At 34.7% G+C, this 24,295-nt stretch overlaps 1 protein-coding gene across 4 annotated transcripts in view; it reads right to left on the minus strand.

Annotated features, from left to right (window-relative positions):
- RNF13 (ring finger protein 13) overlaps positions 1-24,295 on the minus strand; it is a 137,961-nt gene that overhangs the window by 41,206 nt on the left and 72,460 nt on the right. For 3 of the 4 annotated variants that reach the window (XM_027092839.1, XM_027092841.1, XM_027092840.1), the window contains 3 exons: positions 12,813-12,900; positions 6,334-6,424; positions 887-992 (listed from right to left, as the gene is read on the minus strand). In XM_027092839.1, the coding sequence (XP_026948640.1) occupies positions 887-992; positions 6,334-6,424; positions 12,813-12,900 (285 nt within the window). Of the gene's footprint in view, positions 1-886; positions 993-6,333; positions 6,425-12,802; positions 12,901-24,295 lie in introns of all 4 variants that reach the window. The other variant, XM_027092842.1, reaches the window with a different exon arrangement.

Consider the following 24,295-nt stretch of genomic DNA (forward strand, 5'->3'; position numbering starts at 1 on the left):
AGAAAATGAAATTCCAAAAAGGTCTAACAAAATACATGCAAAATGTTTACAGAAAAAAATTATTGAACTGATGTATATGAAAAACCAAAACAAATTAAAAGAAAGCCCACAACATCATAGGAAGACTAAATATTTCAAAGACAGTGTTTAATCTTTAATCTATGAATTCAATACAATAATAAACTCACTGGATGTTAATATAGATACTCTTTATGAAAAATAAAAAGGTTAGAGACAATAATGGGATTGTTTCATATCTTTGTAAATCTCTTTTAATATCTATCTTAATAGAATACAGAGGGATTCTCATATCTGCTTCTGCATTCAGTTTGTTTTGATATCACACACCATGTAGCCTCTAGAAATCTCTTCTATAAACCCTAAGAGAATCCCACTGTCTACTCATCAATACATCTTTTTCTCTTAATTTTTTACAATGCATTTCAAAGTAAGCTGCAGATATCAGTATACCTCCCCTCAAATACTTCAGCATATAAACTCATTACTTAAGAGTTTAGCATTTTTTTATTAGTTCTTTTTTTCTTTTTATGTAAAATTTACATACAATGAAATGCACAAAATTTAAGTATGAATTTGGTGATTCGGACATTGCGCAACCCAAACGTCTCTCAAGATACAGAACGTGACTCTCACTCCCCAGGAAATTCCCTTATACCCTTCTGAGTAAATTCCCCATCCCTCTCTAGCCCCCCAAAGCAATCACTGTTTTGATTTTTTTTCTACCCAGATTATCTTTGCCTTTTCCAGAACCGGTCATATAAATGGACTCATACAATACGTACTCTTTTATGTAAGTCTTCTATACAGTGTGTTTTAGAGCCATTCATACTATTTTTTAAAAAGTATTTAAAATTATTTTACCTACCATGAAAATGACTATCAAGATGAGACAGATGCCCACTATGATAAGGAAGGGGATTAAGTAGTATTCCAGAGGAAGGCTAAATTCTGGAACTAAGATAATGTGGCCCCTGGAAGAAAAGAAAAATTAATAGTTGGGAAGTATTAAAAGTTGCCAAATTATGATATTAATTGAAAACAAAAATATTTTAAAAAGGCATTTAGACATTACAATTCAATCCACTAGACACATTTCATTTTCTAACATATGATTTCTAATAATTTAAGGGATGCTTTTTCCAATGTTAAGTCAAGTTTACATACCGGCCAAAATAATTTGCCTATATAATTAAAGGAAACTTTTAGACTGGGTAGAGGAAATCAGCCAATCAATACTTACTGTGTCCATCCTGGAAACACGTCTTTACTGAATTTAGTAACCTGAGTAAAAGTTAGCATATTTTACATGCAAAATCAGCATTTAAATAATGGCAGTGCCTCGGGCAGCATGCCAGCAAGAACCCCCTCCCCAACCAAATCACTGTTCATCAGTTCCTCCCATGAAAAAAATCTCTGGAGCCACTACTGACGAAAATATACTCCCCGTTCCCTTTATGCGTCACATGAGCTTGTTGTACCAAGTACAACAGATATAACCCCTGTACTCCACATTCATCTGTGAGATATGGAATGAAAGAACCGGCAACAGAATTCACAGGAGTTGTAGCTTCTCTCTTCTCAACCTTCTCCACAGCTTGAATGAAAAAAAAAAACCTACAAAAATGTGTATGTTGCGTGCGGGGACACGGGGGTAGAGAGTACCACAGGATTTATTCTCCTCTGTTACTAACCATGGTTAATACGGTTATATGGTTATTAACCATACAATACTGCTATTATAAAAATTCACCGGGTCTCATGAAATGAAACGGAACAGAATAAGCACACTATCTGTGTTGCGTGAGCAAATTTTACATGGCAGCAAAATCCTGCAATAGAAAATACCCTCAGTCTAGGGAAGGGTCTGTAAATGGTCAGTGAGACGACTGATTTCTCCATAATATTCCTGTGCAACTCAACTAGTATGGTGCTAGCAACACTACTTCGTTACCCACTGCTGGCTGGTTTTTTAAGTAGTGACTCCAGGTACTTCATAACACAAGGGTTAAATGCAAAACAAAACTTCTCAATGTAAAAGGAAATGAAAACAAGTTGACTCCTTCCCCCATGTAGAAATGCTTAGGATGCCCTAGTACTCAAGAAAAATAACATGAAAACAAATTACTTCTATTCCCAAGCAATTTTTAAGTCTTCATGCTATTAACAATTTTATTCACATCCAAAGAGCTCCATCAATCTTTAACAAAAAGAAGAACAAAAAAACGAAATACCAGGAATTTCCCCCAATAATTTAAATATTTTCCAAAAACTGCTAACATTGCTAAAAGTAGCTTTTTACTTCACTTTCCAGCAGAATGACAAAAGATTTATATGCATTTTTGTAACTTTATATAAAATACTGAAGTGACTGATATATCATCAGTATAAAAAAGAGAAAAGCAAGCCTGGGCTGCTCTATTTGATACCATCTCTTCCAGCATGAGGCCAGCTCTGTAAACAACGTCCCTGTTCTTGGTACAAACCCTCTGAAACTGCCCCAGGGCCACGGCTGAGTTACAGTAACGAATGGTGCCACTTTTAAGTAGAAGAGCCTTTCAATGAGATGCTGATCCTCTGCAACCTCCCTAACTACTTCCACCAAACTGCTATAAATTAACACTGTTAGGGTTTAGAAGCCAGATTAAACTATATATAGATAGAGATACGGACACTGAGCTTTTAAGATACTTAGAGCCGTCTATCAACTGCAGACCCTTTAAAGATCTTCACAGTATATCTTGACAGTAAACTAAAATGGTTTGAGATATAGCAGGCTATATAAACGAGACAGTTTATAGTTTACTGCGTTTTCTTAACCAAATTGCTAATGGTGAAGGTGGTGACGGCGATGATACAGGGTGGAGAACTACAACAGAATATCAGTCTCCCAGCTTTATTTCTATTCCCTCTGCCCAGGTTCCCACAGCTGAGGCTGCAGACTCATCCCTGTCCTAACCCCAGATCAATCTGTACTTGAAGGAGGAGATATTTAAACAGCTTTTAGTAAGAATCTTCCCATACTACCTCCATGTCCACCCCTCAATATAGTACATTCCATGTGCTCTGCAGCTAAGACTCCATCATTGAAGCAGAGTCCTAAGCAACCTAGGAAATAGTGTCTCATTCTCCTTTGCATGAGTTCCCAGGTTACTTTCAAACCAGGTGTTAGGCCTAAACTCTAACTTCAATAATAATCTAACAGTAACAGTAATCTCTAATTTCCCAACCCCTCTGTTGACACAGGAGGTCTTGCCTTGTCTGTTTTGTTATCCAACCCCCATCATGAATTGGGAGATGGGGATTGACATATATACACTAATATGTATAAAATGGATAACTAATAAGAATCTGCTGTATAAAAAAATAAATAAAATTCAAAAATTCAAAAAAAATACTTTAAATATATATATTCAATCATCTTTGGAAGATGCTAGCAAACCAAATCATTTTAAAAACAGTAAATAAAGGGAAAGAATCAAATGTTTATCCTATCTTTCCTAAACAGACTGTACATCAAGGTAATCAAATAATTGATAAGGTGTGAGTCCTCTTTATAGAAGTATTTCAGCTAATAAATGAAGAAGGAATTATAAAATTAGATTACTTGCAAATCCTAAAGAGCTAAATGGATCTAGACAATGATCATTAATGATTGCTGCCCTCGCAAAGAGAGAACCAAATATTATGTCTCCTGATGGAAATACATAATAACACACATAAATTACTCTTGCCTCACCTATCCTCCTGGCCCCCCAAGCACACTTGAATTTGAACAAACCTCTAGGTCTCATGAGCAATTTACAGGGAAAATAAATAACAAAGGAATACTCTAGGCAATACACCAAGGATGCAGTCAGGAAAGTTTGGACTGTGGTAAAAACTGTACAGGACAAATGACCCTGTTGCTTCAATAAATAAATGACTAAGAAAAAAAAAGAGTCATGGCAAGTGTATGGATTAAAAATAGGGTGATCACATGCCCTGATTTGCTCAGAAACAAATCTAAAGACTGAAATATGGGTTGATATTGAATTAATGTTTACTTTAAAAATAAAAGGTAAAATAATGATAATATCATTATATTTTTTATATATAACCTATCTTCTAGTGATATATTCTGAGATTTACAGTTGAGATGATAGGATATATAGTACTTGCTTTAAAATAATCACGGTGTGGGGAAGAAAAGTGGCGGGTGGCGCTTCAGAGCGGACAGTCCAAACAAAATTGGCCATGAGTTGATAATTCTGAAACTGAAGGATCAGATTCATTCTACTCACCTCCCTACTTTTAAACAGTAGAATAAATTAATGGGTAGGTAGGTAGGCAGGTAGGCAGGCAGGCAGACCAACCAGCCAGCCAGCCAGCAGATGGATGAGGCAAATCAGTATGAACAGGTCCACAATCCCTTAAGCACAATTCTGAAACCTAAAAAGCTTTAAAAAGTAATGTTTGCAATTCATTTGCTAGTCAACCTGAACCTAACTGACATGATAAAATACTCATACATTTATTGCAGATATATATGTAATGTGATTATGGGATGCTGCCTCAAATCCTATTTGGATGTTACATAACTTAAAAATCTGAAAATGTTAAAATTCCATGTTACATCTGTCCCCAACAGTTGGGATAAGGGATTTTGTGGCCTTGCATTAACACGGGAAGGGTCTTAATATTAAGTAAATAAAGTATGTTACAAAATACTAAGTATTGTATGGTAGTATTTTACGAGCACATTATCCCTAATTAATGTCAGTATTCAAACATGCAGAAAAAAAATTAAAAGCTTTTTAAAAAACAGTAGCTGTTGTTAGAGAATAGCATCATAGGGACTTTTGTTTAAATGCTTTATATTTCTGAATTTTTCCACATTTTACCAGCAGGTATGTATTACTTTTTTAATGTAAAAAGATATGACTTTACCATTAAAAACAAAAAAAGACTCTTTAAAATACATATTAAAATATACAGACTTTTTCTAAATGAAGCAATAATACTGAGGTAAAAGCAAGTAGTAGTTTTCCACCTCCCATTAACTACATAAATATGGCTGACAAAATACCATCTTGCCTAACTATTTTTAATACAACATCCAAAATTATATTCCCTAACTTAATAAAAATTTTCTGAGCGCAGAATATGTGAACAGTATTTTAAATATCAAAACTGTATAGGGAAAATGACAAAAATCATAAACAAAAAATCTTTCCCTCTCTTTCTTTTATTCATATCCAAACTCAAATATTCCTGGATTTCTTCCCCCCTAAATAATTAGAATTCCATTTCATTGTGCCAGTTTCCTCTTTTGGCAAATGTAGATAGTAAGAGATAATAATAACCTCTAGAGGGTTGTTGTGAGAATTATAAATGTAAAGGCCTCATTTCATGAGTGCCTGGCACTTGCTAATTCCTCAATAAATACTACTGCTTTTATTATTAATACTGTTGTTATTGTTCCTCTTAGTCAAAAGGCTGTTCCTGTCCACTATGTTTTGGGGAGCTGTTTCATGGAAGAAGCTCTGAAGTGTTAATTTAATTGCACTATTTCTATATAAGATAAGACAGTTGTGCCTTAAGTTAGTTTCAGTCTATTTGTTACCATGGTAATGAGATTTGGGGGAGATATTCCATAAGAAGTTTCTAATTCCAAATCAAACTTTTTAAACTTGAAAACAAACTTTCTGTGTTTGTAAAAGTTAGTCACTTAACACACTGTGTTTTGGATTCTTTGTTTATAAAATAACATTTCTTTTTAATAAAATACAAACATGTCTTAATGAAAAGTATCATATAAATGTAAATCAGGGACTTCCCTGATGGTCCAGTGGTTAACAATCTGCCTTCCAATGCACGGGACAGATGCGGGTTTGATCCCTGGTCGGGGAACTAAGATCCCACATGCTGCAGGGCAAATAAGGCCACGTGCCGCAACTACAGAGCCCACACGCCCCAACGAAAGATCCTGCGTGCTGCAGCTAAGACCCAACACAGCCGAAAAAAAGAAAGTAAATCACATTGCTTCTAAATACCAATAGTTTGATTAAACTATAAAAGTGAAAGTTTTTTTATCTTTTTAGTAACATGGGTGGCTTAATCCCTCTAGCATAAATGTATTTGCAATATGCAATCCTACACAGAACAAACAGTACAATACAGTAAGTCTTAAAATCATGACATAAGAAGATATAATTTAGCACGATAGAGTACATTCTAAAACAGAACTTTGATTACAACTAATCTTATATAATTCTACCCTAATAAAGACAATAATTTTTAGCTACATGATTATTTCTTATATCCATTACTTACCCTTTTTCATACGTGAACTCATCTTTCAGGGAATTAGCTGATGATTCGCCAATAAAGACAGATGGAATGTCAATTTTCTTTAGTACCTCAACTGTATAAAACAATAATAAAATTATTCTTCAAAGCCCATACTTAGTGTAAAATCAACTTAACCTTCTTCATAATAACAGCAAATACAACTGGAAATAATTACAATCAACTTGAATTATCTATTAGTTGATTTTCCAGATTGCACATTTATACCATCATCAAAATGGCTGAGAAACATTATTACATTTACAATAACAAAAGCTAACATTTTGCATATAACATTACCGCACTACCTCAATAGTCCTGAGATTGAAATATAACTCCTATTTTGATTATTTCCATTTGATTTATTTGATTTATTCCTCTACAAACATAATTAACTATTAGAAAAGGAAGAAGAGGAAGAAATGTAAAGTGTTTTTTCCACTCATAACTTAATTCCTAAATGAAAAAGTGAAAAAAGCTTTTTGTTTACATACCCATTCCCACGAGAAGTGTAAGCCAAAGAATGTAAGAAAAGACCATTTTACAACAGTCTGAAAAATGACACCACACATCTAAGGCTTTACAGAGTGAAGGGCTGACAGTTCCGAAAGGGCACAGGATAGGGAAGCTGGGTAAATTTCTACTTCCTCCTAAGCCTGGAGTTCATGATAAAGCATTGTGTTTTGATTCGTGTCCTACGAAAGTTTACTTTTACATCTATGGTAAAAAAAAAACTAAAATCAAATGCCAACAAAAAAAGAACTTTGCAAAAATTACCCAGTACTCGAGAAATAAAAAAAATCATCTTACTCTTCCTATAGAAAAAGCAGCCATATTTTTAACTGCGAGTTATTTTAACAGATTTGGCTTTAGAGGAAGTCCATTTGCCTGCTTTTGTTACATTTTTTGCAACAACTTTGTTCTACATTTCTTTAAAAAATGTATATTAATTATTTATTTAAAAGGGGGGGGTGGATACAAGTAAAGAAGAACAGAACACAGCCATAATCCTTCCCACCCAAAGACAAGGCTTTCATTTGAAGCAATATAAACAGTTCTTTAAGTTTCGACAAATGCATACAATTATGTGAGCACCACCACGATCAAGATAAAAAAATGTTTTATCATCCCTCCAAATTCCCTCATGCCCCTTTATAGTCAACCCTCACCACAACTTCGGCAACCACTAACGTATTTTTCTTTAATTCTTATAAAGACAAGTTTTAAAGTTTTAAAATCTTGGTATCCTTAGTACATTTTTTTTTTTCGTTTTCAGATTGTTTGGATATATGCAAATAAAATCATTCATTCCGTACGTTCTCTCTCTTTCTGTCTCTCTCTCACACACACCCATACACACATGCCCATATCATATAAACCCTAAGAGGGAAGGAACGAAAGTGGTTAGCAGAGGAACACTTAATCACTATCTTTATATTACTAAGATCAATAAATATTTAAATTTTTGTATTAATGGGATCATCTAATAATGGGGAAAAAGTATAGGCTTTTTCCACTCAATGGTATACCTCAGATATCCTGTCATGTCAATAAATAAACATCTACCTCATAATTTTTAATAGCTACAGAGGTACTGTTATATAACCATATATATTTTAGGGAGATATTTTCTGTCATGCTAAGAGATCTTTCTCTTTCACATAAGTTTAAATTTTAATTTATTTGATAATTAAAACTTGGAATTGTATACCCTTTGTAAAATGCTTTACTCTTTCATGAAGATACTCTGATAAACTCGAGGAGGAATTTTTGGCTTGTAACTACTGGCTTAGAATTATTGGAAGCAACATAACTTCCCTGAGTTATGATATCTAATGAGATGTTAAAAGCTCCTCACTTTAGTCAGAAGATTAAGAAGGGGGAAATGATGTACACAAATATAAACAGCCATCCTGGAGGCTCTGCAACATCATTTATCTACTGAAAACAAAACCAAATGTTTTAGTTCACAAAATACTTTAAAAACACGAAATCTTAATTCTGATCCACAAAACAACTCTGTGAAGTATGCGTGCCAAGTAGTATTATCGTATCACAGACAGATTATAATTGAAGCAGCCAGCCCCAACCTCTCCAGACGCACATGTCCAACTGCCGGTTCAGTTTTCCCATTTGACTGCCTAGCAGATGTTTCAACCTTAATGTTTCTCAAACGGAATCCTCAATATCTCTTTTCCATTAATCAGTTCTACTTCTGCTCTTTCTCATCTCTGTAACTAAATATTCACCTAGTTTCTCAAGTTAAACATCTTGGAGTTTTCCTTGTCTCCTCCCCTTCTTTTATTCCTTATATCAAACCCTATCAACCTCAAAATATATCCATAATCCTATCACTTCCCATCACAGTCACCGCTAATACTCCAAACTGCCATCGCCTCTTGCCCGGCTGCTGCACCGATGTTCTAACTGGTCTCTCAGTTGGCACTCTTGCCCATCTCTCACCTTCAGCCTATTCTCCAAAGAACAACCAAAGTGATCCTTTAAAATCTGTCAGATCACCTCACACCTCTGCTTAAAACCCATGTAAAACAAATCCCAAAGTCCCACAAGACCCAACATGATCTAGTCCCTGGCTCCCTCTCCAACTTCATCCCCTGCAACTCTCTCTCTCCCTTGTTCATTCTACTCCAGCCACTGTGATTTTCTGCCACACCTTGAAAACACCAAGTATGCTTTATCTTTGAGCATTTGCATTTGCCTGCCGTTCCCTTTCCTCGGAATATCCTCCTCCAAAAATATGCATGGCTCAGCCTCTCACTTTAGACCTATGCTCAAATGTCAAAGCCTCATAGCAACCTTCTCTGATCACCCTATCTAGAATAGCTATCCTCCTCTCATCCCTGTCACTATGAATCCCTTTAAGCTGGCATGTTTTTCTTCATAGCACTTACCACTACTTGACATATACCATACCTCTTTGATTATCTGTTCATTTCCTCTCTTCCACCCTAGAATGCAATAATAACAATAATAATAACGGCAGCAATAATAATAGCAGCTAAATAACCATTAAATAATTACTAAGAACCAGGCAGTCTTCTAGATGTTTTGTATGTCATAAGCAACAAACCAGTGAGTTGAGTACTATTATCATCCCCATTTAACATATCAGAAAAGTGAGGCATAGAGATGTTAGGTAATGTTCCCAAGGTCACATAGCTGGTAAGTGGTGGAGCTGGGATTCAAACCTTGTAAGGCAATACTCAGAAACCATACTCTTTAACTACTGCATTCTGCTACCTCAATGAAAAGTATGAGCAAAGCCTTAAAACTGTATCATTTCCTGCTGTAGTCATGATGCCTAAAAGACTGCTTGATGCAGAGTAGCCTGTCAAAAAATATTTGTTGAAGGCAGAAAGCAAGGAAAAAAGGAGAAGAAACAAACCCATACTGGTAACTTGCCCTATTTATACAGCTAGAAATTTGCACAGCCTAGACCCAAACTTGAGGCTGAGACTCCTAATGTAGATTCCTTCCACTCTGCTATGGCATGGGTTTTCTCATATACCTTCTTTCATATGATCTTCAAAACTTCGTCAGGTCAAATAAAAATTAAAATTATTCACACTTTTACAGATGAAAATAAAGGGCCTGGAAAGGTTAGTAACTTTTCCAGCAGCACAGGTCAGTTCATATATCAACTAACTTGGAATAAACCCACATTTCCTGGTCTTGAAGCTTGTATTCTTCCCCACCACATTCTGCTGCTGCCTCCTGAAGATGACAAATGTGATTGACTCACTGAGCTAACCCATCCTATGTCCCAGCTGAAATAAGAAACAGATACATTCCTGTGTGAAATGTTGGCAAGAGGCCTTTAAAACTTCCTTTTGTGTCCAGATATTAGAACCTCTGCTCTTAGGGGAACACATGTGGCTATGATCTAAGCCTAAAAAAGAGCGATAGATACATGCTTCTTTTAATAAATCTGTGCTTTCCTTTCCTCTACCAAGTAACAGCAAAGATGAAAATGGTAAAGATCTTTACAACATGTTGGATATATGAATGTTCAAACACATACACACTCAAGGACAGAGCAAAATGTCATGGAAAGTAATCCAAGCAATGAAGTCAAGAACCAAAATTCTGAACAATCTTTGAAATATAATAACTCAGTTGGAACATTTCCATAGCAACAACAGGATTATATGGTCATGTGCTACTTCTAATATTTAGCACACTTTCCTTAGGAACTGATATGATAATCACAAAAAGGTTTTAGTACAAAGACAAAACAGGTGTTAAGGGGAACTGACACTTTCATCTTGCAAATTTTTTATTAAAAGCGTGTCAAAAGAGTAAATAGTTTACAAATACTAATCATTGTATTCAACCCAGAACCCCTGAGAAGGTCTTGAGGGTTGCTAAAACCTAGGCCCAGGCCTTCAGCAAAACACACAAAGAGTAGGTAACTTGCTCAAAATTATACATTCAAAACAAGTAGGAGCTCACATTTGAATTCAGGCCTATTTTCAGAGTGTGTACACTTTCTGTTTTGCCAGTAATGTATACAGGTCACAAAAGTGACGAGCCTGAGAGGTACTGTGTAGGATAATAATTGTTTTTTATGGGAGGTGATTAAAGGAAGAGAAGACAACTGTGTCAAATCTGTAGTAAAACAGTACTAGTTTATTTGATAAGTAAAATCCCTTCATCAAGTCCTCTAATTCCTAAACAGTGGTTATCAAACCTTTTGTGAAATGCTAGAACCTCTTAAGGGTACTTCATGCATTCTACAGTTATGATTTAATCAGCTAGAAGATTAAAATAATAATTTAAAATATAAAGAAACTAATGGACTTATCGCTAAGTTTTACTTTTTATATATTGTAATTTTGCCCCAGATTAAATTAGGGGTAAGAAGGAAAAGAGTTCAACTCAACAACAACAAAAAATACTGTCTCATGTTATAAAAAGATTTTTTTGGTCAAGGAATCCAAAATATTTCCTACTGAGGATGCAGTTATTTAAAGTCCTAAATACACTCCAATGGAGTATATCAGTCCATAGCTTTAGGGCTGCTCTTTGCTGCAAACTCTTTCTTGCATATATGACTCAATTCAACTTAATAACAAGAGGTATTATTGTTATATACTAAAAGGAAAACAAAAACAAAATATTTAATCCTGAATGTTGGCAGTGTATTTATTTAGTGTATTCTGGGCTCTGAACCCAATTGCCAATGTGTGTGTGGATCTTCCCACACCATCAAACAACTCATCTCAATTCTGACATTGTCTACCTGGACATATAGCATCAGATTCCACAGGGTGAGGGTTCAGTCTCACAAGAATCCCCATCCCCCACTTCAGACACCAGCCACAAGTCCAAGCTGTTACCTGTGCTTCTGACCCACCCACCAGCTATGGACTGGAGGTTCCAACAACCCTTACTCCATGGGTTCAATTAATTTGCGAGAGCAGCTCACAGAACTCAAAGAAACATTTTATTTACTAGATTACCAGTTTGTTATAAAAGGATATAATTCAGGAACAACCAGATGAAAGAGATGTATAGGGCAAGGTGTATGGGAAGGGGTGCAGAGGTTCCATGGTCTCTCCAGGAGTGCAACTTTCCCAGCATCTCCACGCTTCCACCAACCCAAAAGCTCTCTGAACCTGTCCTTTCAGGTTTTTACAGAGGCTTCATTACATAGGCATGACTGATTAAACCACTGGCCACTGAGGTCAGGGGGTGTGACTGAAAGTTCCAACCTTCTAATCACCTGGTTAGTTCTCCTAGCAACCAGCCCCATCCTTTGGTGGAGTCCAAAAGTAGTCTCATTAACATAAAAAGACACCTTTAACACTCTCACTAAATTAAGTGAAAGGATATAGCTTAAAAATCAGTCTGATTAAAGCCAGTTATTTCATTAAAATTGGCTCATTTTCCCTACGAGCTAATATTCAGTAAAGAATAAGGAAAGACATTCCCACTTTGAATGGAAAGCTACAGGCATGCCAATATATGTTAAGGGAGTAATAATAACCAACTGGCATTAAGAGAGCACAAGTATGTGGCTTTGAAATTCCATAAGAATACAGTAGCTACTTAGTATTTCTGCATATCCTAAAATTTAACGTTGTGAATCTCTAAATAAATCACAAAAATTCTCCTATGGCATCCTTAACTCAATATGCTTATCTTTATTTAAAGCTTTGGCTTTCCTTTGGTTTTTTACCAAAATAGCAATACATCCTATAAAATGAAACACATAGGTTAAAAAACAACAGCAACAACGACAAACTTCAGAAAAGAACAAGTCAATTCCACTTATATTGTGAACAAAATTATCCCAAGAGGATTATAAATTGGAAATTATCTTTCTGATGGAGAAGAAATTTTGCTTTTTAAACAGAAAAGAAAAGAAAAGAAATTCTGGTAAGTTTTAGTTTCGAATGATTGGTCAAACAGGAGAGAAGAAAAGTGATACCTGTACTTACTGTCGTTGGATCCCATGCTAATGAGGTCATCAGAATCAACATTGTGAACTATGGCTGCTTTGTATCCTGCTCTCTGTGCATTTAAAACCTGGAAGTCAGAAAACAGTCATGATATGAGCAAGAAAGTGCTTTGTCATAAGGCCCCTCAACTTCAGCAAACATAAATCAACGAGCCCATAACATACAACTAGAACTAGATTATGTATATATACAAGAACAGATCTCAAGTGTGTTCTTGAAACATAATGCGTTTTACAATTGATTATCAAGGACTTCTTTAGATATCTTCCTGATTTCACTCATGGTACTAAATGAAATGAGAGGCAAATAAAGGACAGAGACACAAGCTACCAGACCAAAAGGATCCAAAGCAATAAACCTGTCTGGCTCTAAAGAGGTAGAGACTTGTGATCAGGCTCTTGAGAGTTGTCAGCCCTTGAGAAGTCAGATCTACCTCTGCTACTTACGAGTGCATTAAACTTGGGCAAATTCTTTTTCTTCCTTAATCCTCAGTTTCCCCAACTTTAAAATGAGAATGGCAACAATATTTTTCACATATGTAAAACAATTTTTTAAATGCTTAATACCATGCCTGATACATAGAAATGAATCAAATAAAAGCTATTCTTATTATTAGCATGATCATCAACGATTTTCTTTAAAAGTCCTTTCTAAAGCTTTGAAAAAATTAAAAATAACTCCAGCTTGAAGTTGCTTACTTTGGTTCTACTAGCTATATAATCTTTCCTAAAACTAGTCTCCAAAATAGTAAGCTTCGCACCATAAGAATATGGCTAGATGTGTGGAAGGATTTTCTTACATGAAAGATCTGAAAAGTATCCACACATGTTACCACACCTCACTTTTAAAATAACAATCTGTTTTAAATAAAAATAAACCCAGACCTAACTCCTTTGGACTGTTTGGTAAAAATGAAGGATCAGATCATTATTTGCATACTGGTTAAATAAAATGAAAATTGGGTATGCAAATATATATATATATATATATATATATAAAATAGTTTCGAATGCTTGAAATACTTTTGAATACTCTGAAAACTATATACATATAATTCTGGATACTTAATACGGTAAGAAACCCTTGAAACTCTGTTTTAGTTATCAGCATAATAATGATTCAAAATTCTACCGTAATTCAATAAAGATAAGACCTGAGTCAAGCTCCAAAGAGGAAGGGAAAGCCCAAAACGTCGAGTTCCTGAGAGTAAAAGGAATGCCCAAGTGTTCAGCAGACTGGATTTGAATGCTAAGTAAGAAAAATGAGGCTCATGTATTCAACCCCAATCAGGTAAGAGTAAAATTCTCTTCTACATTACCACTGACTTCTCTACAACTACCTCATAAATGAAAGCTGGAATTCTGAAAGAGACAATAATGTGCATTAATCAGGATATTTTTATCCTACCACCAAAAACCCCTGAATCTGCAGTGCCTCAAAGAATTAATATTTTGTTCATCTTTATAGTCTCTACAGAACCTATGAAATAATATCCTGACAGAACAGGCACTCATTACATATTACTAGAATGAGAAAATTTATAAAATATGTGGTTAAATTAATAGCTCATATTATAACATTACAAACACAAGAGAGAAAATAAGGCAGTTTTTCTTTTAATGAATTAAAATAGCATAAATAGTTCACCAACATAGGACCTACTGCTCTAATGTTGGGAATAACAGCAAGAAAACCAACCAGCCAACAAAATTGTTACAAGGAATGTTTTGCAGTCATGCAAAGAAAAGTCAATAATCAAAAAAGTAAGTTTACTATCTTTTGCCTATGTGTGCATGTTTTATTTTTAGGTGGATTTTGTTTGTTATACAACTAAAATTTAAGAAAATGCCAGCCTCCACAGCCTCTTCTCCGTAGATTTTACTGCTTTCCAAGGGGAGGGGAAAAAAAATCTCTCAAGAAGAATAGAATAGCTTCTAAACTTTATTTCTTATTTATTACTTATATATTAACCTATTATTTATTCATTATATTATCATAGCAGAACAGACTCCACTTAGCTTTTACTGAAACAAAAGTATACTTGGTTGGGCTTGCTATTAGTTTATCTGATGCTTTAATGACCATTTAACTGTTCCCAAAAAAAGCTAATGAAGTAACTAAGGAGAAATGTTTCTTTCACAAATCCAGAAAACAACTGTTTCCAGAGATACAATTTAAGAAATATAAAATTTATATCAAAAGTTGTTCTCTCCTAATATAAAACTTAAGTTTTACATTTCTTTTTAAAGCCAACTAATACACAAAGTCATTGAAATTACATGATTTAACTTGTTTCCCTGAAAAATATATATTTGTGAGCAAAGATACATGTTAAGATACAGGGTAGGTAGTCTCAGGAACCATGATAAAGTGTATGTAAAGAAACATAGTTCAATTCAGTAAGTGTTTGCTGAATTTACATAACAAGCAAGGTATTGTGTGTTGGGGACAATGCAGAACTCAAAGGTGAATCAGAAACAATCACCATCCTCAGAGATCTGGACACTCATGGATATCCAAACAGATCCCGTGCTTTCTAACCTATCTGCTCATGCTATCATCTCTGCTTGGAATAGGCTTTGTCTTCTGAACGCCTAATCAGCCCTTTAAATTCCATTACCTCCATGAAGCCTGCCTGTCCTGTTCCATGCCCTGTTCCACATGCTGTCCCAAGCACCCATATAACTGCTTCCTGCTTAGTATTTATATCAATTTGTTATCTTATATAGTGCCTTACAGTTGTTAGGGGAAGCACTGACAGAAACCGCCCACCCTGGCCAGGCAAGGTAATAGCCACTTGCATGAGTTATCTCACAACAGGAGATTCTGGTTAGGAACACGGAACTAACAAGCTACCACCAACCGGAAGAATTCGGGAAAGGTCAAAAGGAGAGAAGAGACGCCAGTCCACATGTCCTACCAACCTCCCAGAATCCTTCTTGATGGAATTCATCTTGGCTGAGTGATGCATGTGCCACCAGGAAGGACCCTGAGTCAGAATGACTGGCCGGAGACAACCCAGAAACTAACCCCATCACCATAAAACCCAAGACTGTGAGCCACACGGCAGAGCAGTCCTCCTGGATTCCCTGACCCTGCTGCTCTCCACCCAGGCACTCCCCCCCCCCCCCGAAAAAGTCTCTTGCTTTGTCAGCACGTGTCTCTTCAGACAATTCATTTCTAAGTGTTAGACAAGAGCCCACTCTTGGTCCCTGGAAGGGGTCCCCCTTCCTACAACACACTTACGCATTATATGTACCTTCCCATTTACAAAACAGGCCTTCATGGGGTCCTTAAATATTCTGCAGTCTGTGTGTGAATTTTTCCAGTAAGAAGGGACAAAATAATCATCAATTTTACAAGAGGCTTTCTGAACTGCAAATGGTTAAGAATGTAAATTAATGGATTTACAACAATCTGCTATGTAACTAAATCTAGTCATTATATTCTTAAAACTGCATTGAGCAGCTGAGGAAAACTGTTTCTTTCACACATCCAAAATGCAATTGGTTCCATAAATATGATATAAAATTATACCAATATCAAAAGCTGTTCTCTAATAAAATAATAAAATTACTTAAATAGAAAATGACTAAAATAGGAAGGAATTCTGTAAGCACAAATGTGAATTACAAAAAATAGAAACATGTTTTCAAAATTTTAACAAGAAGGCTTCCCCAAGGTTTTTGTTGTTGTTATTGATTTTTTAAATAATGAAATTAAATAAAAGAAACACATTAACATATGGATCAACAGGCTTATGAATACAAACAAGGAAAATATATCCATGTTATGAACTATAAAAATCATGTGTCAGTCAAATTAAATTACATTTTTAACTAAGCAGCAGCTGGTATTTTCAAAAACACATGAGGCAGAAATAAGACCTAAATCATTCAGTATGCATGTGCAAGGTTTCACATTCATAAAATGCAACCTCAAACACGTTGTCAGATGGAGGCAAAGAACTCAAAGATTCATAAATAAAAAGCGGGCACAGTTAACAAACCTAAATTCTAAAACAGCCATCAACACTGAAAATTGCATGAAAAGGCCTTCTGAATTGAACTACAAATCTGCCTTTTTAAGGAAACTGATTAGGGAGCCATTAGCTCAAATTGTGGTAAATGTACTAGTTTACATCTAATCAACAAATTAGCTGCAATTAAATTACACAGACCAGGTAGCACCTAACCAAGAGTTTTAAAGAAATATGGTACTGCTGTCTTGTTATTATAAATAGCCAGTATGCCAGAAGATAGCGGACTGCTAATGGAAGAGGCTTCAATAAGACATGTTCTAAAAGGAACCCTGGGAATGACACAATAATTCATCTTATTTCCAGACTGGACGAATTGGTAAAACATTAATAAAAGAGGCATTGTAAGAAGAAAAAACTGATTGCACTGTCAAGATGTCCATAGTTCATTAATGACATAAATGTACACTAATCTATCCTTGTTCTCAAAAAGATAATAAAACCAAAATCCTGCTGCCTTAATGGAAATCACAATACTAGAAATCTAAATTTATATTTTAAAGTATTGCCTTAAAAATTAACAAAAGATAATTTTTTCATGCATCTTAGTAAAAATGTTAATTATCAGAAAACTAAGCCTGACATCATCTTGAAAAAAGAGATGTGAAAAATAACATTTAGAGCATTATGAATGCCAGACTTCATGTTTCTTAAGGAACTACCTTGTTTATTGGTATATATCTCAAGCCTACAAGAATCTCTCTCATATAAATACTTGTTTAATCAAACTAAACTACAACTAAGATAACTATTACCCAGTCTTACCCAGAAAGATATATGCCACAAAAATGAAATTTCCTTATATTTATTGCTTAGTTCCCCCTTAAAAACATGCCAAAAATTTTACTTCAGTCATTGTAGATAAAAATTTTTCTAAAACATTTTCCATTTTCCTAGCTGTCTCAATTAAAAGACACCAAAGGCGATTTGACCTTTTCCAGTGACTTGGGGATCATCACGAACATGCTTTACTGGACCCTAGAGGGTTTTTCTCCTTCATGTTAAGTGTCAATGTCACTTCCTCTCTCTCTGTGCTTAGACTACCAGTAGTCATTCTAACCTTGCTCCACCCTTATATTCTTTTTTTTTTTTTTGCGGTATGCGGGCCTCTCACTGTTGTGGCCTCTCCCGCTGCAGAGCACAGGTCCGGACACGCAGGCTCAGAGGCCATGGCTCATGGGCCCAGCCGCTCCGCGGCATGTGGGATCTTCCCGGACCGGGGCACGAACCCGTGTCCCCTGCATCGGCAGGCGGACTCTCAACCACTGCGCCACCAGGGAAGCCCCACCCTTACATTCTTTTCTATAATAGAGAAACAAAGAAGTAAACCTGATAAGAATTCTATTCTTTAAACAAAAAATTAAGTACATAAAAAGTTCCAAGAAAAATCGGGAAAAGTATATGGTTTCAAAGCTGAAATTTTGTGACATTTGTTATGGTGGTACAAAGGCATGTTTCCGTCTCTTATTTTAGGTTATGTTCCAGAGCGCTGACCTTTTGATTTATGGCATATTACAAATGTACATGTTTATTTATTATTTAGGCTTAAAGATAAGTTGTATTTATTTCGTTAGAAATTCTGGTGGTAGGGCTGGTAAAATCTGTGTTTGTATGCAAAGCCATACTTACCTGTTTCAAGTAGAACAGAAAACAGAAGCCAGAATCCTTGGAACTTTAAAAATTAATTAAAGATTTTATGTTATGTCCCAGTGGCAGCATTTTAAAGTCAATCTTAGTACATGGGAAAGCAATTTTTAAATATCGAGGGTATTGAAAACTGTAGGTAATAAAACAATTTAGTGGACCTGGGTGAACTTTTTTAATAAAAGGAAATTTCATTTACCAGAGTATCATAGCTAATACAGGTAAGTACTGTTTCATGAAACTTTATCACAGGCTGCATGTTGTATATGTACTGAGGCAGGAATAAAAATAAATTTCTTAATGTGGGTTGCAGTCAAAAAAGTTTGAAACCCATATAGTGAGTTTTTAATGTTCTGTAGGTTGTCTGCAATCAGAAAAGAGATTTGTGCTTTTCCACTCATTGCAACAATATTATTCTGTAACATACCATCACAAAATCAAGGTCATTAACTTTCAGGTCTTTGAATGTGGCTGTTTCTAATGAAGTTTTAATATTATATCTAATACATGGTTAGTACTAAAGATTAAAACCAAAAATGATCCTTTTTTCTTAGTGACATTAAGAAAACCCAAATAAACCTTTATGTGTAGCTATTTCTGACATTTGCTGTTGATTTAAAGATGTTTTTCTTAAAAAAAAAAACTTTTACTTTTATATAATGAACTAAACCAGTTAAAATAAACTATATCAGTTAAAAGCTGCCTAGATTTTTACTTTTGAGAATTGCAATTTAAATTTAACAAAGGTATCCATAAAATATTCTCTAGTTACCTATGTACTGACTATATTAAAGTGCAAATTAAAATGAAGGATCCAACCTAAGTTCATATTTTTGGATACTGATAGGATTCATATTCCAATCAAATCTTAATTATTTCTCATCCTAACACAGCAGAAGCTCCATTTTAACCCACCCACTACTGTTAATAAAGCTTTTTGGAAGAAACTGTTGTGCAACAAAAGGATAAATCGAAACTTGCTATCAGCCTACTAGGAATTTCCAAGTAATGACAAGGATTCATACTGCACTTGAAAAACAACTGATGGGGCAATGAGACTTTGATGCTCAGCGCCACCCAGTGACAGATCTCTGAGCATACTCCTCCCTTTACTGCCTACTCATTTTGATGTTCTAAGCACTATACTGTAAGCTCAGCACACAGAACGGCATAAAACATTAAGTCCTACTCCCAAGAAACTGAAGTGAGAAAAGATATACCCATGGTGTTTTTTTAGGCTAGAATCAAGCGAGAGAAAGAAAATATTACAGGGCAAAAAGAAAGAATCTATAGTAAAGAAATAGGAAATGCATAGTACTATTGGCTGGGGTTTGCCCTGGCCTCAGCAAAGAATCTTTCCTATCACAAGCTTTTCAAACACAAGACAGAAAATGAGCAGCTTTAGTTAGCGATCACTTTGTGGTACACTTGACATCACTTTATTAAAACATTTGAAATTATTGTAAAAATATTCCAAATAGGAAGCTCCCTCATGAAAATAAGATATCAATACTAGTTTAACACAATCTGTAAATGAAATAAAATCTAAAAGATTTACCTAACAAAGTCTTCAATGAAGTCTGGTTAAAGTAATTAACAACATTAACTAATTAACATTAGTAACAGGTCTCTCTTAAGCTGAAGAGTACTCAGATATTTATTTTACTATTTAAATTGTACATACATACATTATGAATACCTTTTCTGTGAATGCTATGTTTTAAAACACAAAGGTAAAAAGCCAAAACAAAAAAGCATAACACAGATACTGATGGTTTTGGAGCCTGGCCTCTTCTGTCCATCTTGGCTATACAGTGGGTTTTGGCACTTCCAGCAATCTGAAAACTGAAGCTTCACTTTACTGTCCAACCTCTATGGATCCTCTGCAGAAAATGTAGTATAACTCTGCTTCTAAATCTTTCCAAATGCCAACTGAAAAAAATTCTCTGGAAAACATTTTCTTTACTTTCAGAACTGGCAACAGAAAGCAACCATGACTCAACCATCAGCCTGGGCACAAACTACCCTTTTTCCCAACTTGGATATCTAACACAGAAAGAAAGCTGTTTTCCCTATAAGGGAAAGAGATGAATTAAAGAAATTAATGGGGGACTTAGAGAATAGAGATAATTTTCAAAACCTAGCTATGATCTTCTTTCATCTGAAGTAAGAAGAAATTAAGAAGTAAAATCTCTTTCTCAAATGATCAAAGCAAGGCAGATGAGAATGGAACAACAGTAGAGAATTCAGAGTGTGAATGTAAAAACTGTTAATTCTATCTACAGGATAAAAATTCCTGGAAACATTACAGTACAGTAGGGAATAATCAATTGTTGAAATATGATCCAGAACTGTGGCAAGCAATCCTGCCAAGATTAAATCCAACATAATTCTTTCCTACAGGTTATTTTAGGATCACTACAGGCCATGCTGGGAAGAGCTACTCTATGGAAGACGGTATTAGACCCTAATGACGTTTTCATTCTCATTAATAGGACTTCAATGACATAAGCCATCTTTCCCTCTTTCTTTAGATCCCATCTTTCTTCCTTAACTAGACATTCTTCATTTAATGTGTATCTGAGTAATATGAATAACTTGATTTTGAAGCAAAACAATGTGTGTGGAATCTATGACAAAGGAGGTAAGAACATACAATGGAGAAAAGACAGTCTCATAAATAAATGGTGCCGGGAAAACTGGACAGCTACATGTAAAACAATGAGATTAGAACATTCCCTCATACCATATACTAAAATAAACTCAAAATGTATTTGAGACCTAAATTTAAGAACCGAAGCCATAAAACTACTAGAAGAGCACACAAGCAGAACACTCTTTTGACATAAATCAGACCAATATTTTTTGGCTCTGTCTCCTAAGGCAAAAAAAATAAAAGCAAAAATAAACAAATGGGACTGAATTAAGCTTAAGGCTTTTGTACAGCAAAGGAAATCACTGATAAAACAAAAAGACAACTCACTGAGTGGGAGAAAATATTTGCAAATGATATGATTGATAAGGGGTTAATATCCAAAACATATGAACAGCTCATACAACTCAATATCAAAAACAAACAACCCAATTTAAAAGTGGGCAGAAGACCTGAATAGACATTTTTCAAAGAAGACATACAGATGGCTAACAGGTACATGAAAAAATGCTCAACATTGCTAATTTTCAGGGAAATGCAAATGAAAACCACAATGAGATATCACCAAACACCTGTCAGAATGGCTATCGTCAAAAAGCCTACAAATAACAAATGTTGACAAGGATGTGGAGAAAAGTGAACGCTCCTGCACTGTTGGTGGGAATGTAAATTGGTGCAGCCACTACGGAAAACACTATTGAGGTTCCTCAAAAAACTAAAAACAGAACTACCATATCATCCAGCAATTCCACTCCTGGGAATATACCCAAAGAAAACGAAAACACTAATTTGAAAAGATATGTGCATCCCGATGTTCACAGCAGCATTATTTACAATAGCTAAGGTATATAAGCAACCTAAACGTCCGTCAATAGATGAATGGTTAAAGAAGATGCGCTATATAACTGAATATTATTCAGCCATAAAAAAGAATGAAATTCTGCCATTTGCAACAACATGGATGGACTAAGAAAGTATAAAGCTTAGTGAAATAAGTCAGAGAAAGACAAATACTCTATGTTATCACTTATGCATGGAATCTAAGAAAATAAAACAAATGTATATAACAAAACAGACAGATTCACAAATATAGAGAACAAGCTAGTGGTTACCACTGGGGACAGAGAAGGGGCAAGATAGGAGTATAGGATTAAAATAGATAAGCAACAAAGATATATTGTACAGCACAGGGAAACAAAGCCAATGTTTTATAATAACATTATGAAGTATAATCCTTAAAAGTTTTGAATCACTATGTTGTACACCTGAAACTAATATAATATTGTAAATCAACAATACTTAAAAAAAAAAAAGAATGTGTGTTGAAGAGCTATGTAAATTAAGTTACTGGCATTATTCTTTCATGAGGTTAAAGTACATGTAATTTACTGTTTTTCATCTTTTTTATTTATTGAATGTTACTTTCCCAGTAAAAGAAGAGAATCTGCTTTGTTGTTTTAATACTGAATAAATTTGTATATAAAGGAATCTAATTATTAAAACACAGATATTTTTATCAAAGGGTAGAAGAAAGGAATAAATGAATAAATTAAAGAACTAGTAGCACAAAGCTGTTTGAACCATATATGGGTAGAAATGTTTCCATCCACCGAGTATTATTTAATTAATGAAAACTTTGATACAGGATTCTGAAGTAGATTAGTAACAAATGCTATAAGTTACTTTGTAGAAATACAGAAAAGAGTAAGAAAACTTAAATAATTATATTAGATGATTCTGAGATATTTGAGAATTTAATTTCTACTCAAGCTCATATCTACTTGCTTATTAATACTACTGAAATAAAAGTGCAGTTCTGAGAATACCATGTAATGTATCAGCCTGGAGGCCTGAGAGAGAATAATGAAAGGTAAGCCTAGAAAGAAAAACTGGATGCCTATTTTGTAAGATGATAAAATTTCACTCCAAAAATTTTATTCCTTGTTATTATGATAATAAAGTCACATAAATAATCCAAAAAATGTTTAACTTTTTAATTCTCATAAAAATTGGGACCTAGAGAAAAATGTTTGTGGAATAAATGAATATCTAGGTTTAGAAATATTTCCAAGAGCATTAAGTGAAATGAACATGAAGCCAATAAAAGGTTCCAATAATACTGTTTATTCCCTAATCCAGTTAAATTTAATTGTAAGCCCTTAGGATTTTCTAAATTAGTTCATTCAGCAAATATTTATTAATCATCTACCAAGGGCCATACAATGTATTAAGCATCTGAGTTGTAGAATCTAAAACACTATCTTTTCCCTCACAGAGACTGACATGGGATTAAATAAGTAATATATAAAAGAAGAAGTGATCTATTCTGCCTTGAAGAAAATCAGGGAAGGTTTCAGATAGGAGATGAAACTTCATCTTAGACCTAAAACAAAGTCAGATTTCCCAGACAGACAAGCAGAGGGAAGATATTCCAGATGAAGGACATGGTAGAAACCAAGACAGACAGGGAGAGACTGCTCAGCACATAAGGGGATTTGTAAAGTCTTGACGATTAAAGTAAGGGGACAGGCAAAATACAGATGTGACTTTAGACAGAGACAGAAGTCAGGTCAAGTAGGGGTTTGTACCCCAGCTAAGTTTGGTAAAAGTCACATTCCAACAGAAAATGAGTACCAATATATTCCTTATCATCTTTAATCCAAATGTAACTCCATCTAAGCCCCCCCTCAAAAAAAATGTAGAGGGAATAATATCTAAGTCCTTTCAGCCTCCTGCAGCTATATTTTTCAAAAATAATCACTAGAAAATGGTAACATAGAAGTAAAGAGGTCAGTTTTAAATGTTGGTGAGTCACATTGATTAAAGAAAAGGGCCAATTTGCAGATAGTCATACAAAGAGAAGACTATTGAAATTACTCAACAGCACATTTACTCTAAAATGTAACCTCACGTGAGTTGAATTTTTAAGATCAGAGTATCATAATTTTGATCAAAATTTTATACCTTAGGTAACTTAGAGCCAGGTTTAACGTCATGTGGCTTTGTCTCTACTACCAACATGTGGAACTGTAACCAAATATATTGTTCTTTAAAAAGTAACTTTCGCTCGTTGATTGCAAAATACAGTTCCATAAACAAAACCCATATATATATATATATATATAT

The sequence above is a fragment of the Aethalodelphis obliquidens genome, unplaced genomic scaffold (assembly GCF_003676395.1).
Source record: "Aethalodelphis obliquidens isolate GAN/ISIS:26980383/991018 unplaced genomic scaffold, ASM367639v1 scaffold81, whole genome shotgun sequence".
Classification (NCBI taxonomy): domain Eukaryota; kingdom Metazoa; phylum Chordata; class Mammalia; order Artiodactyla; family Delphinidae; genus Aethalodelphis; species Aethalodelphis obliquidens.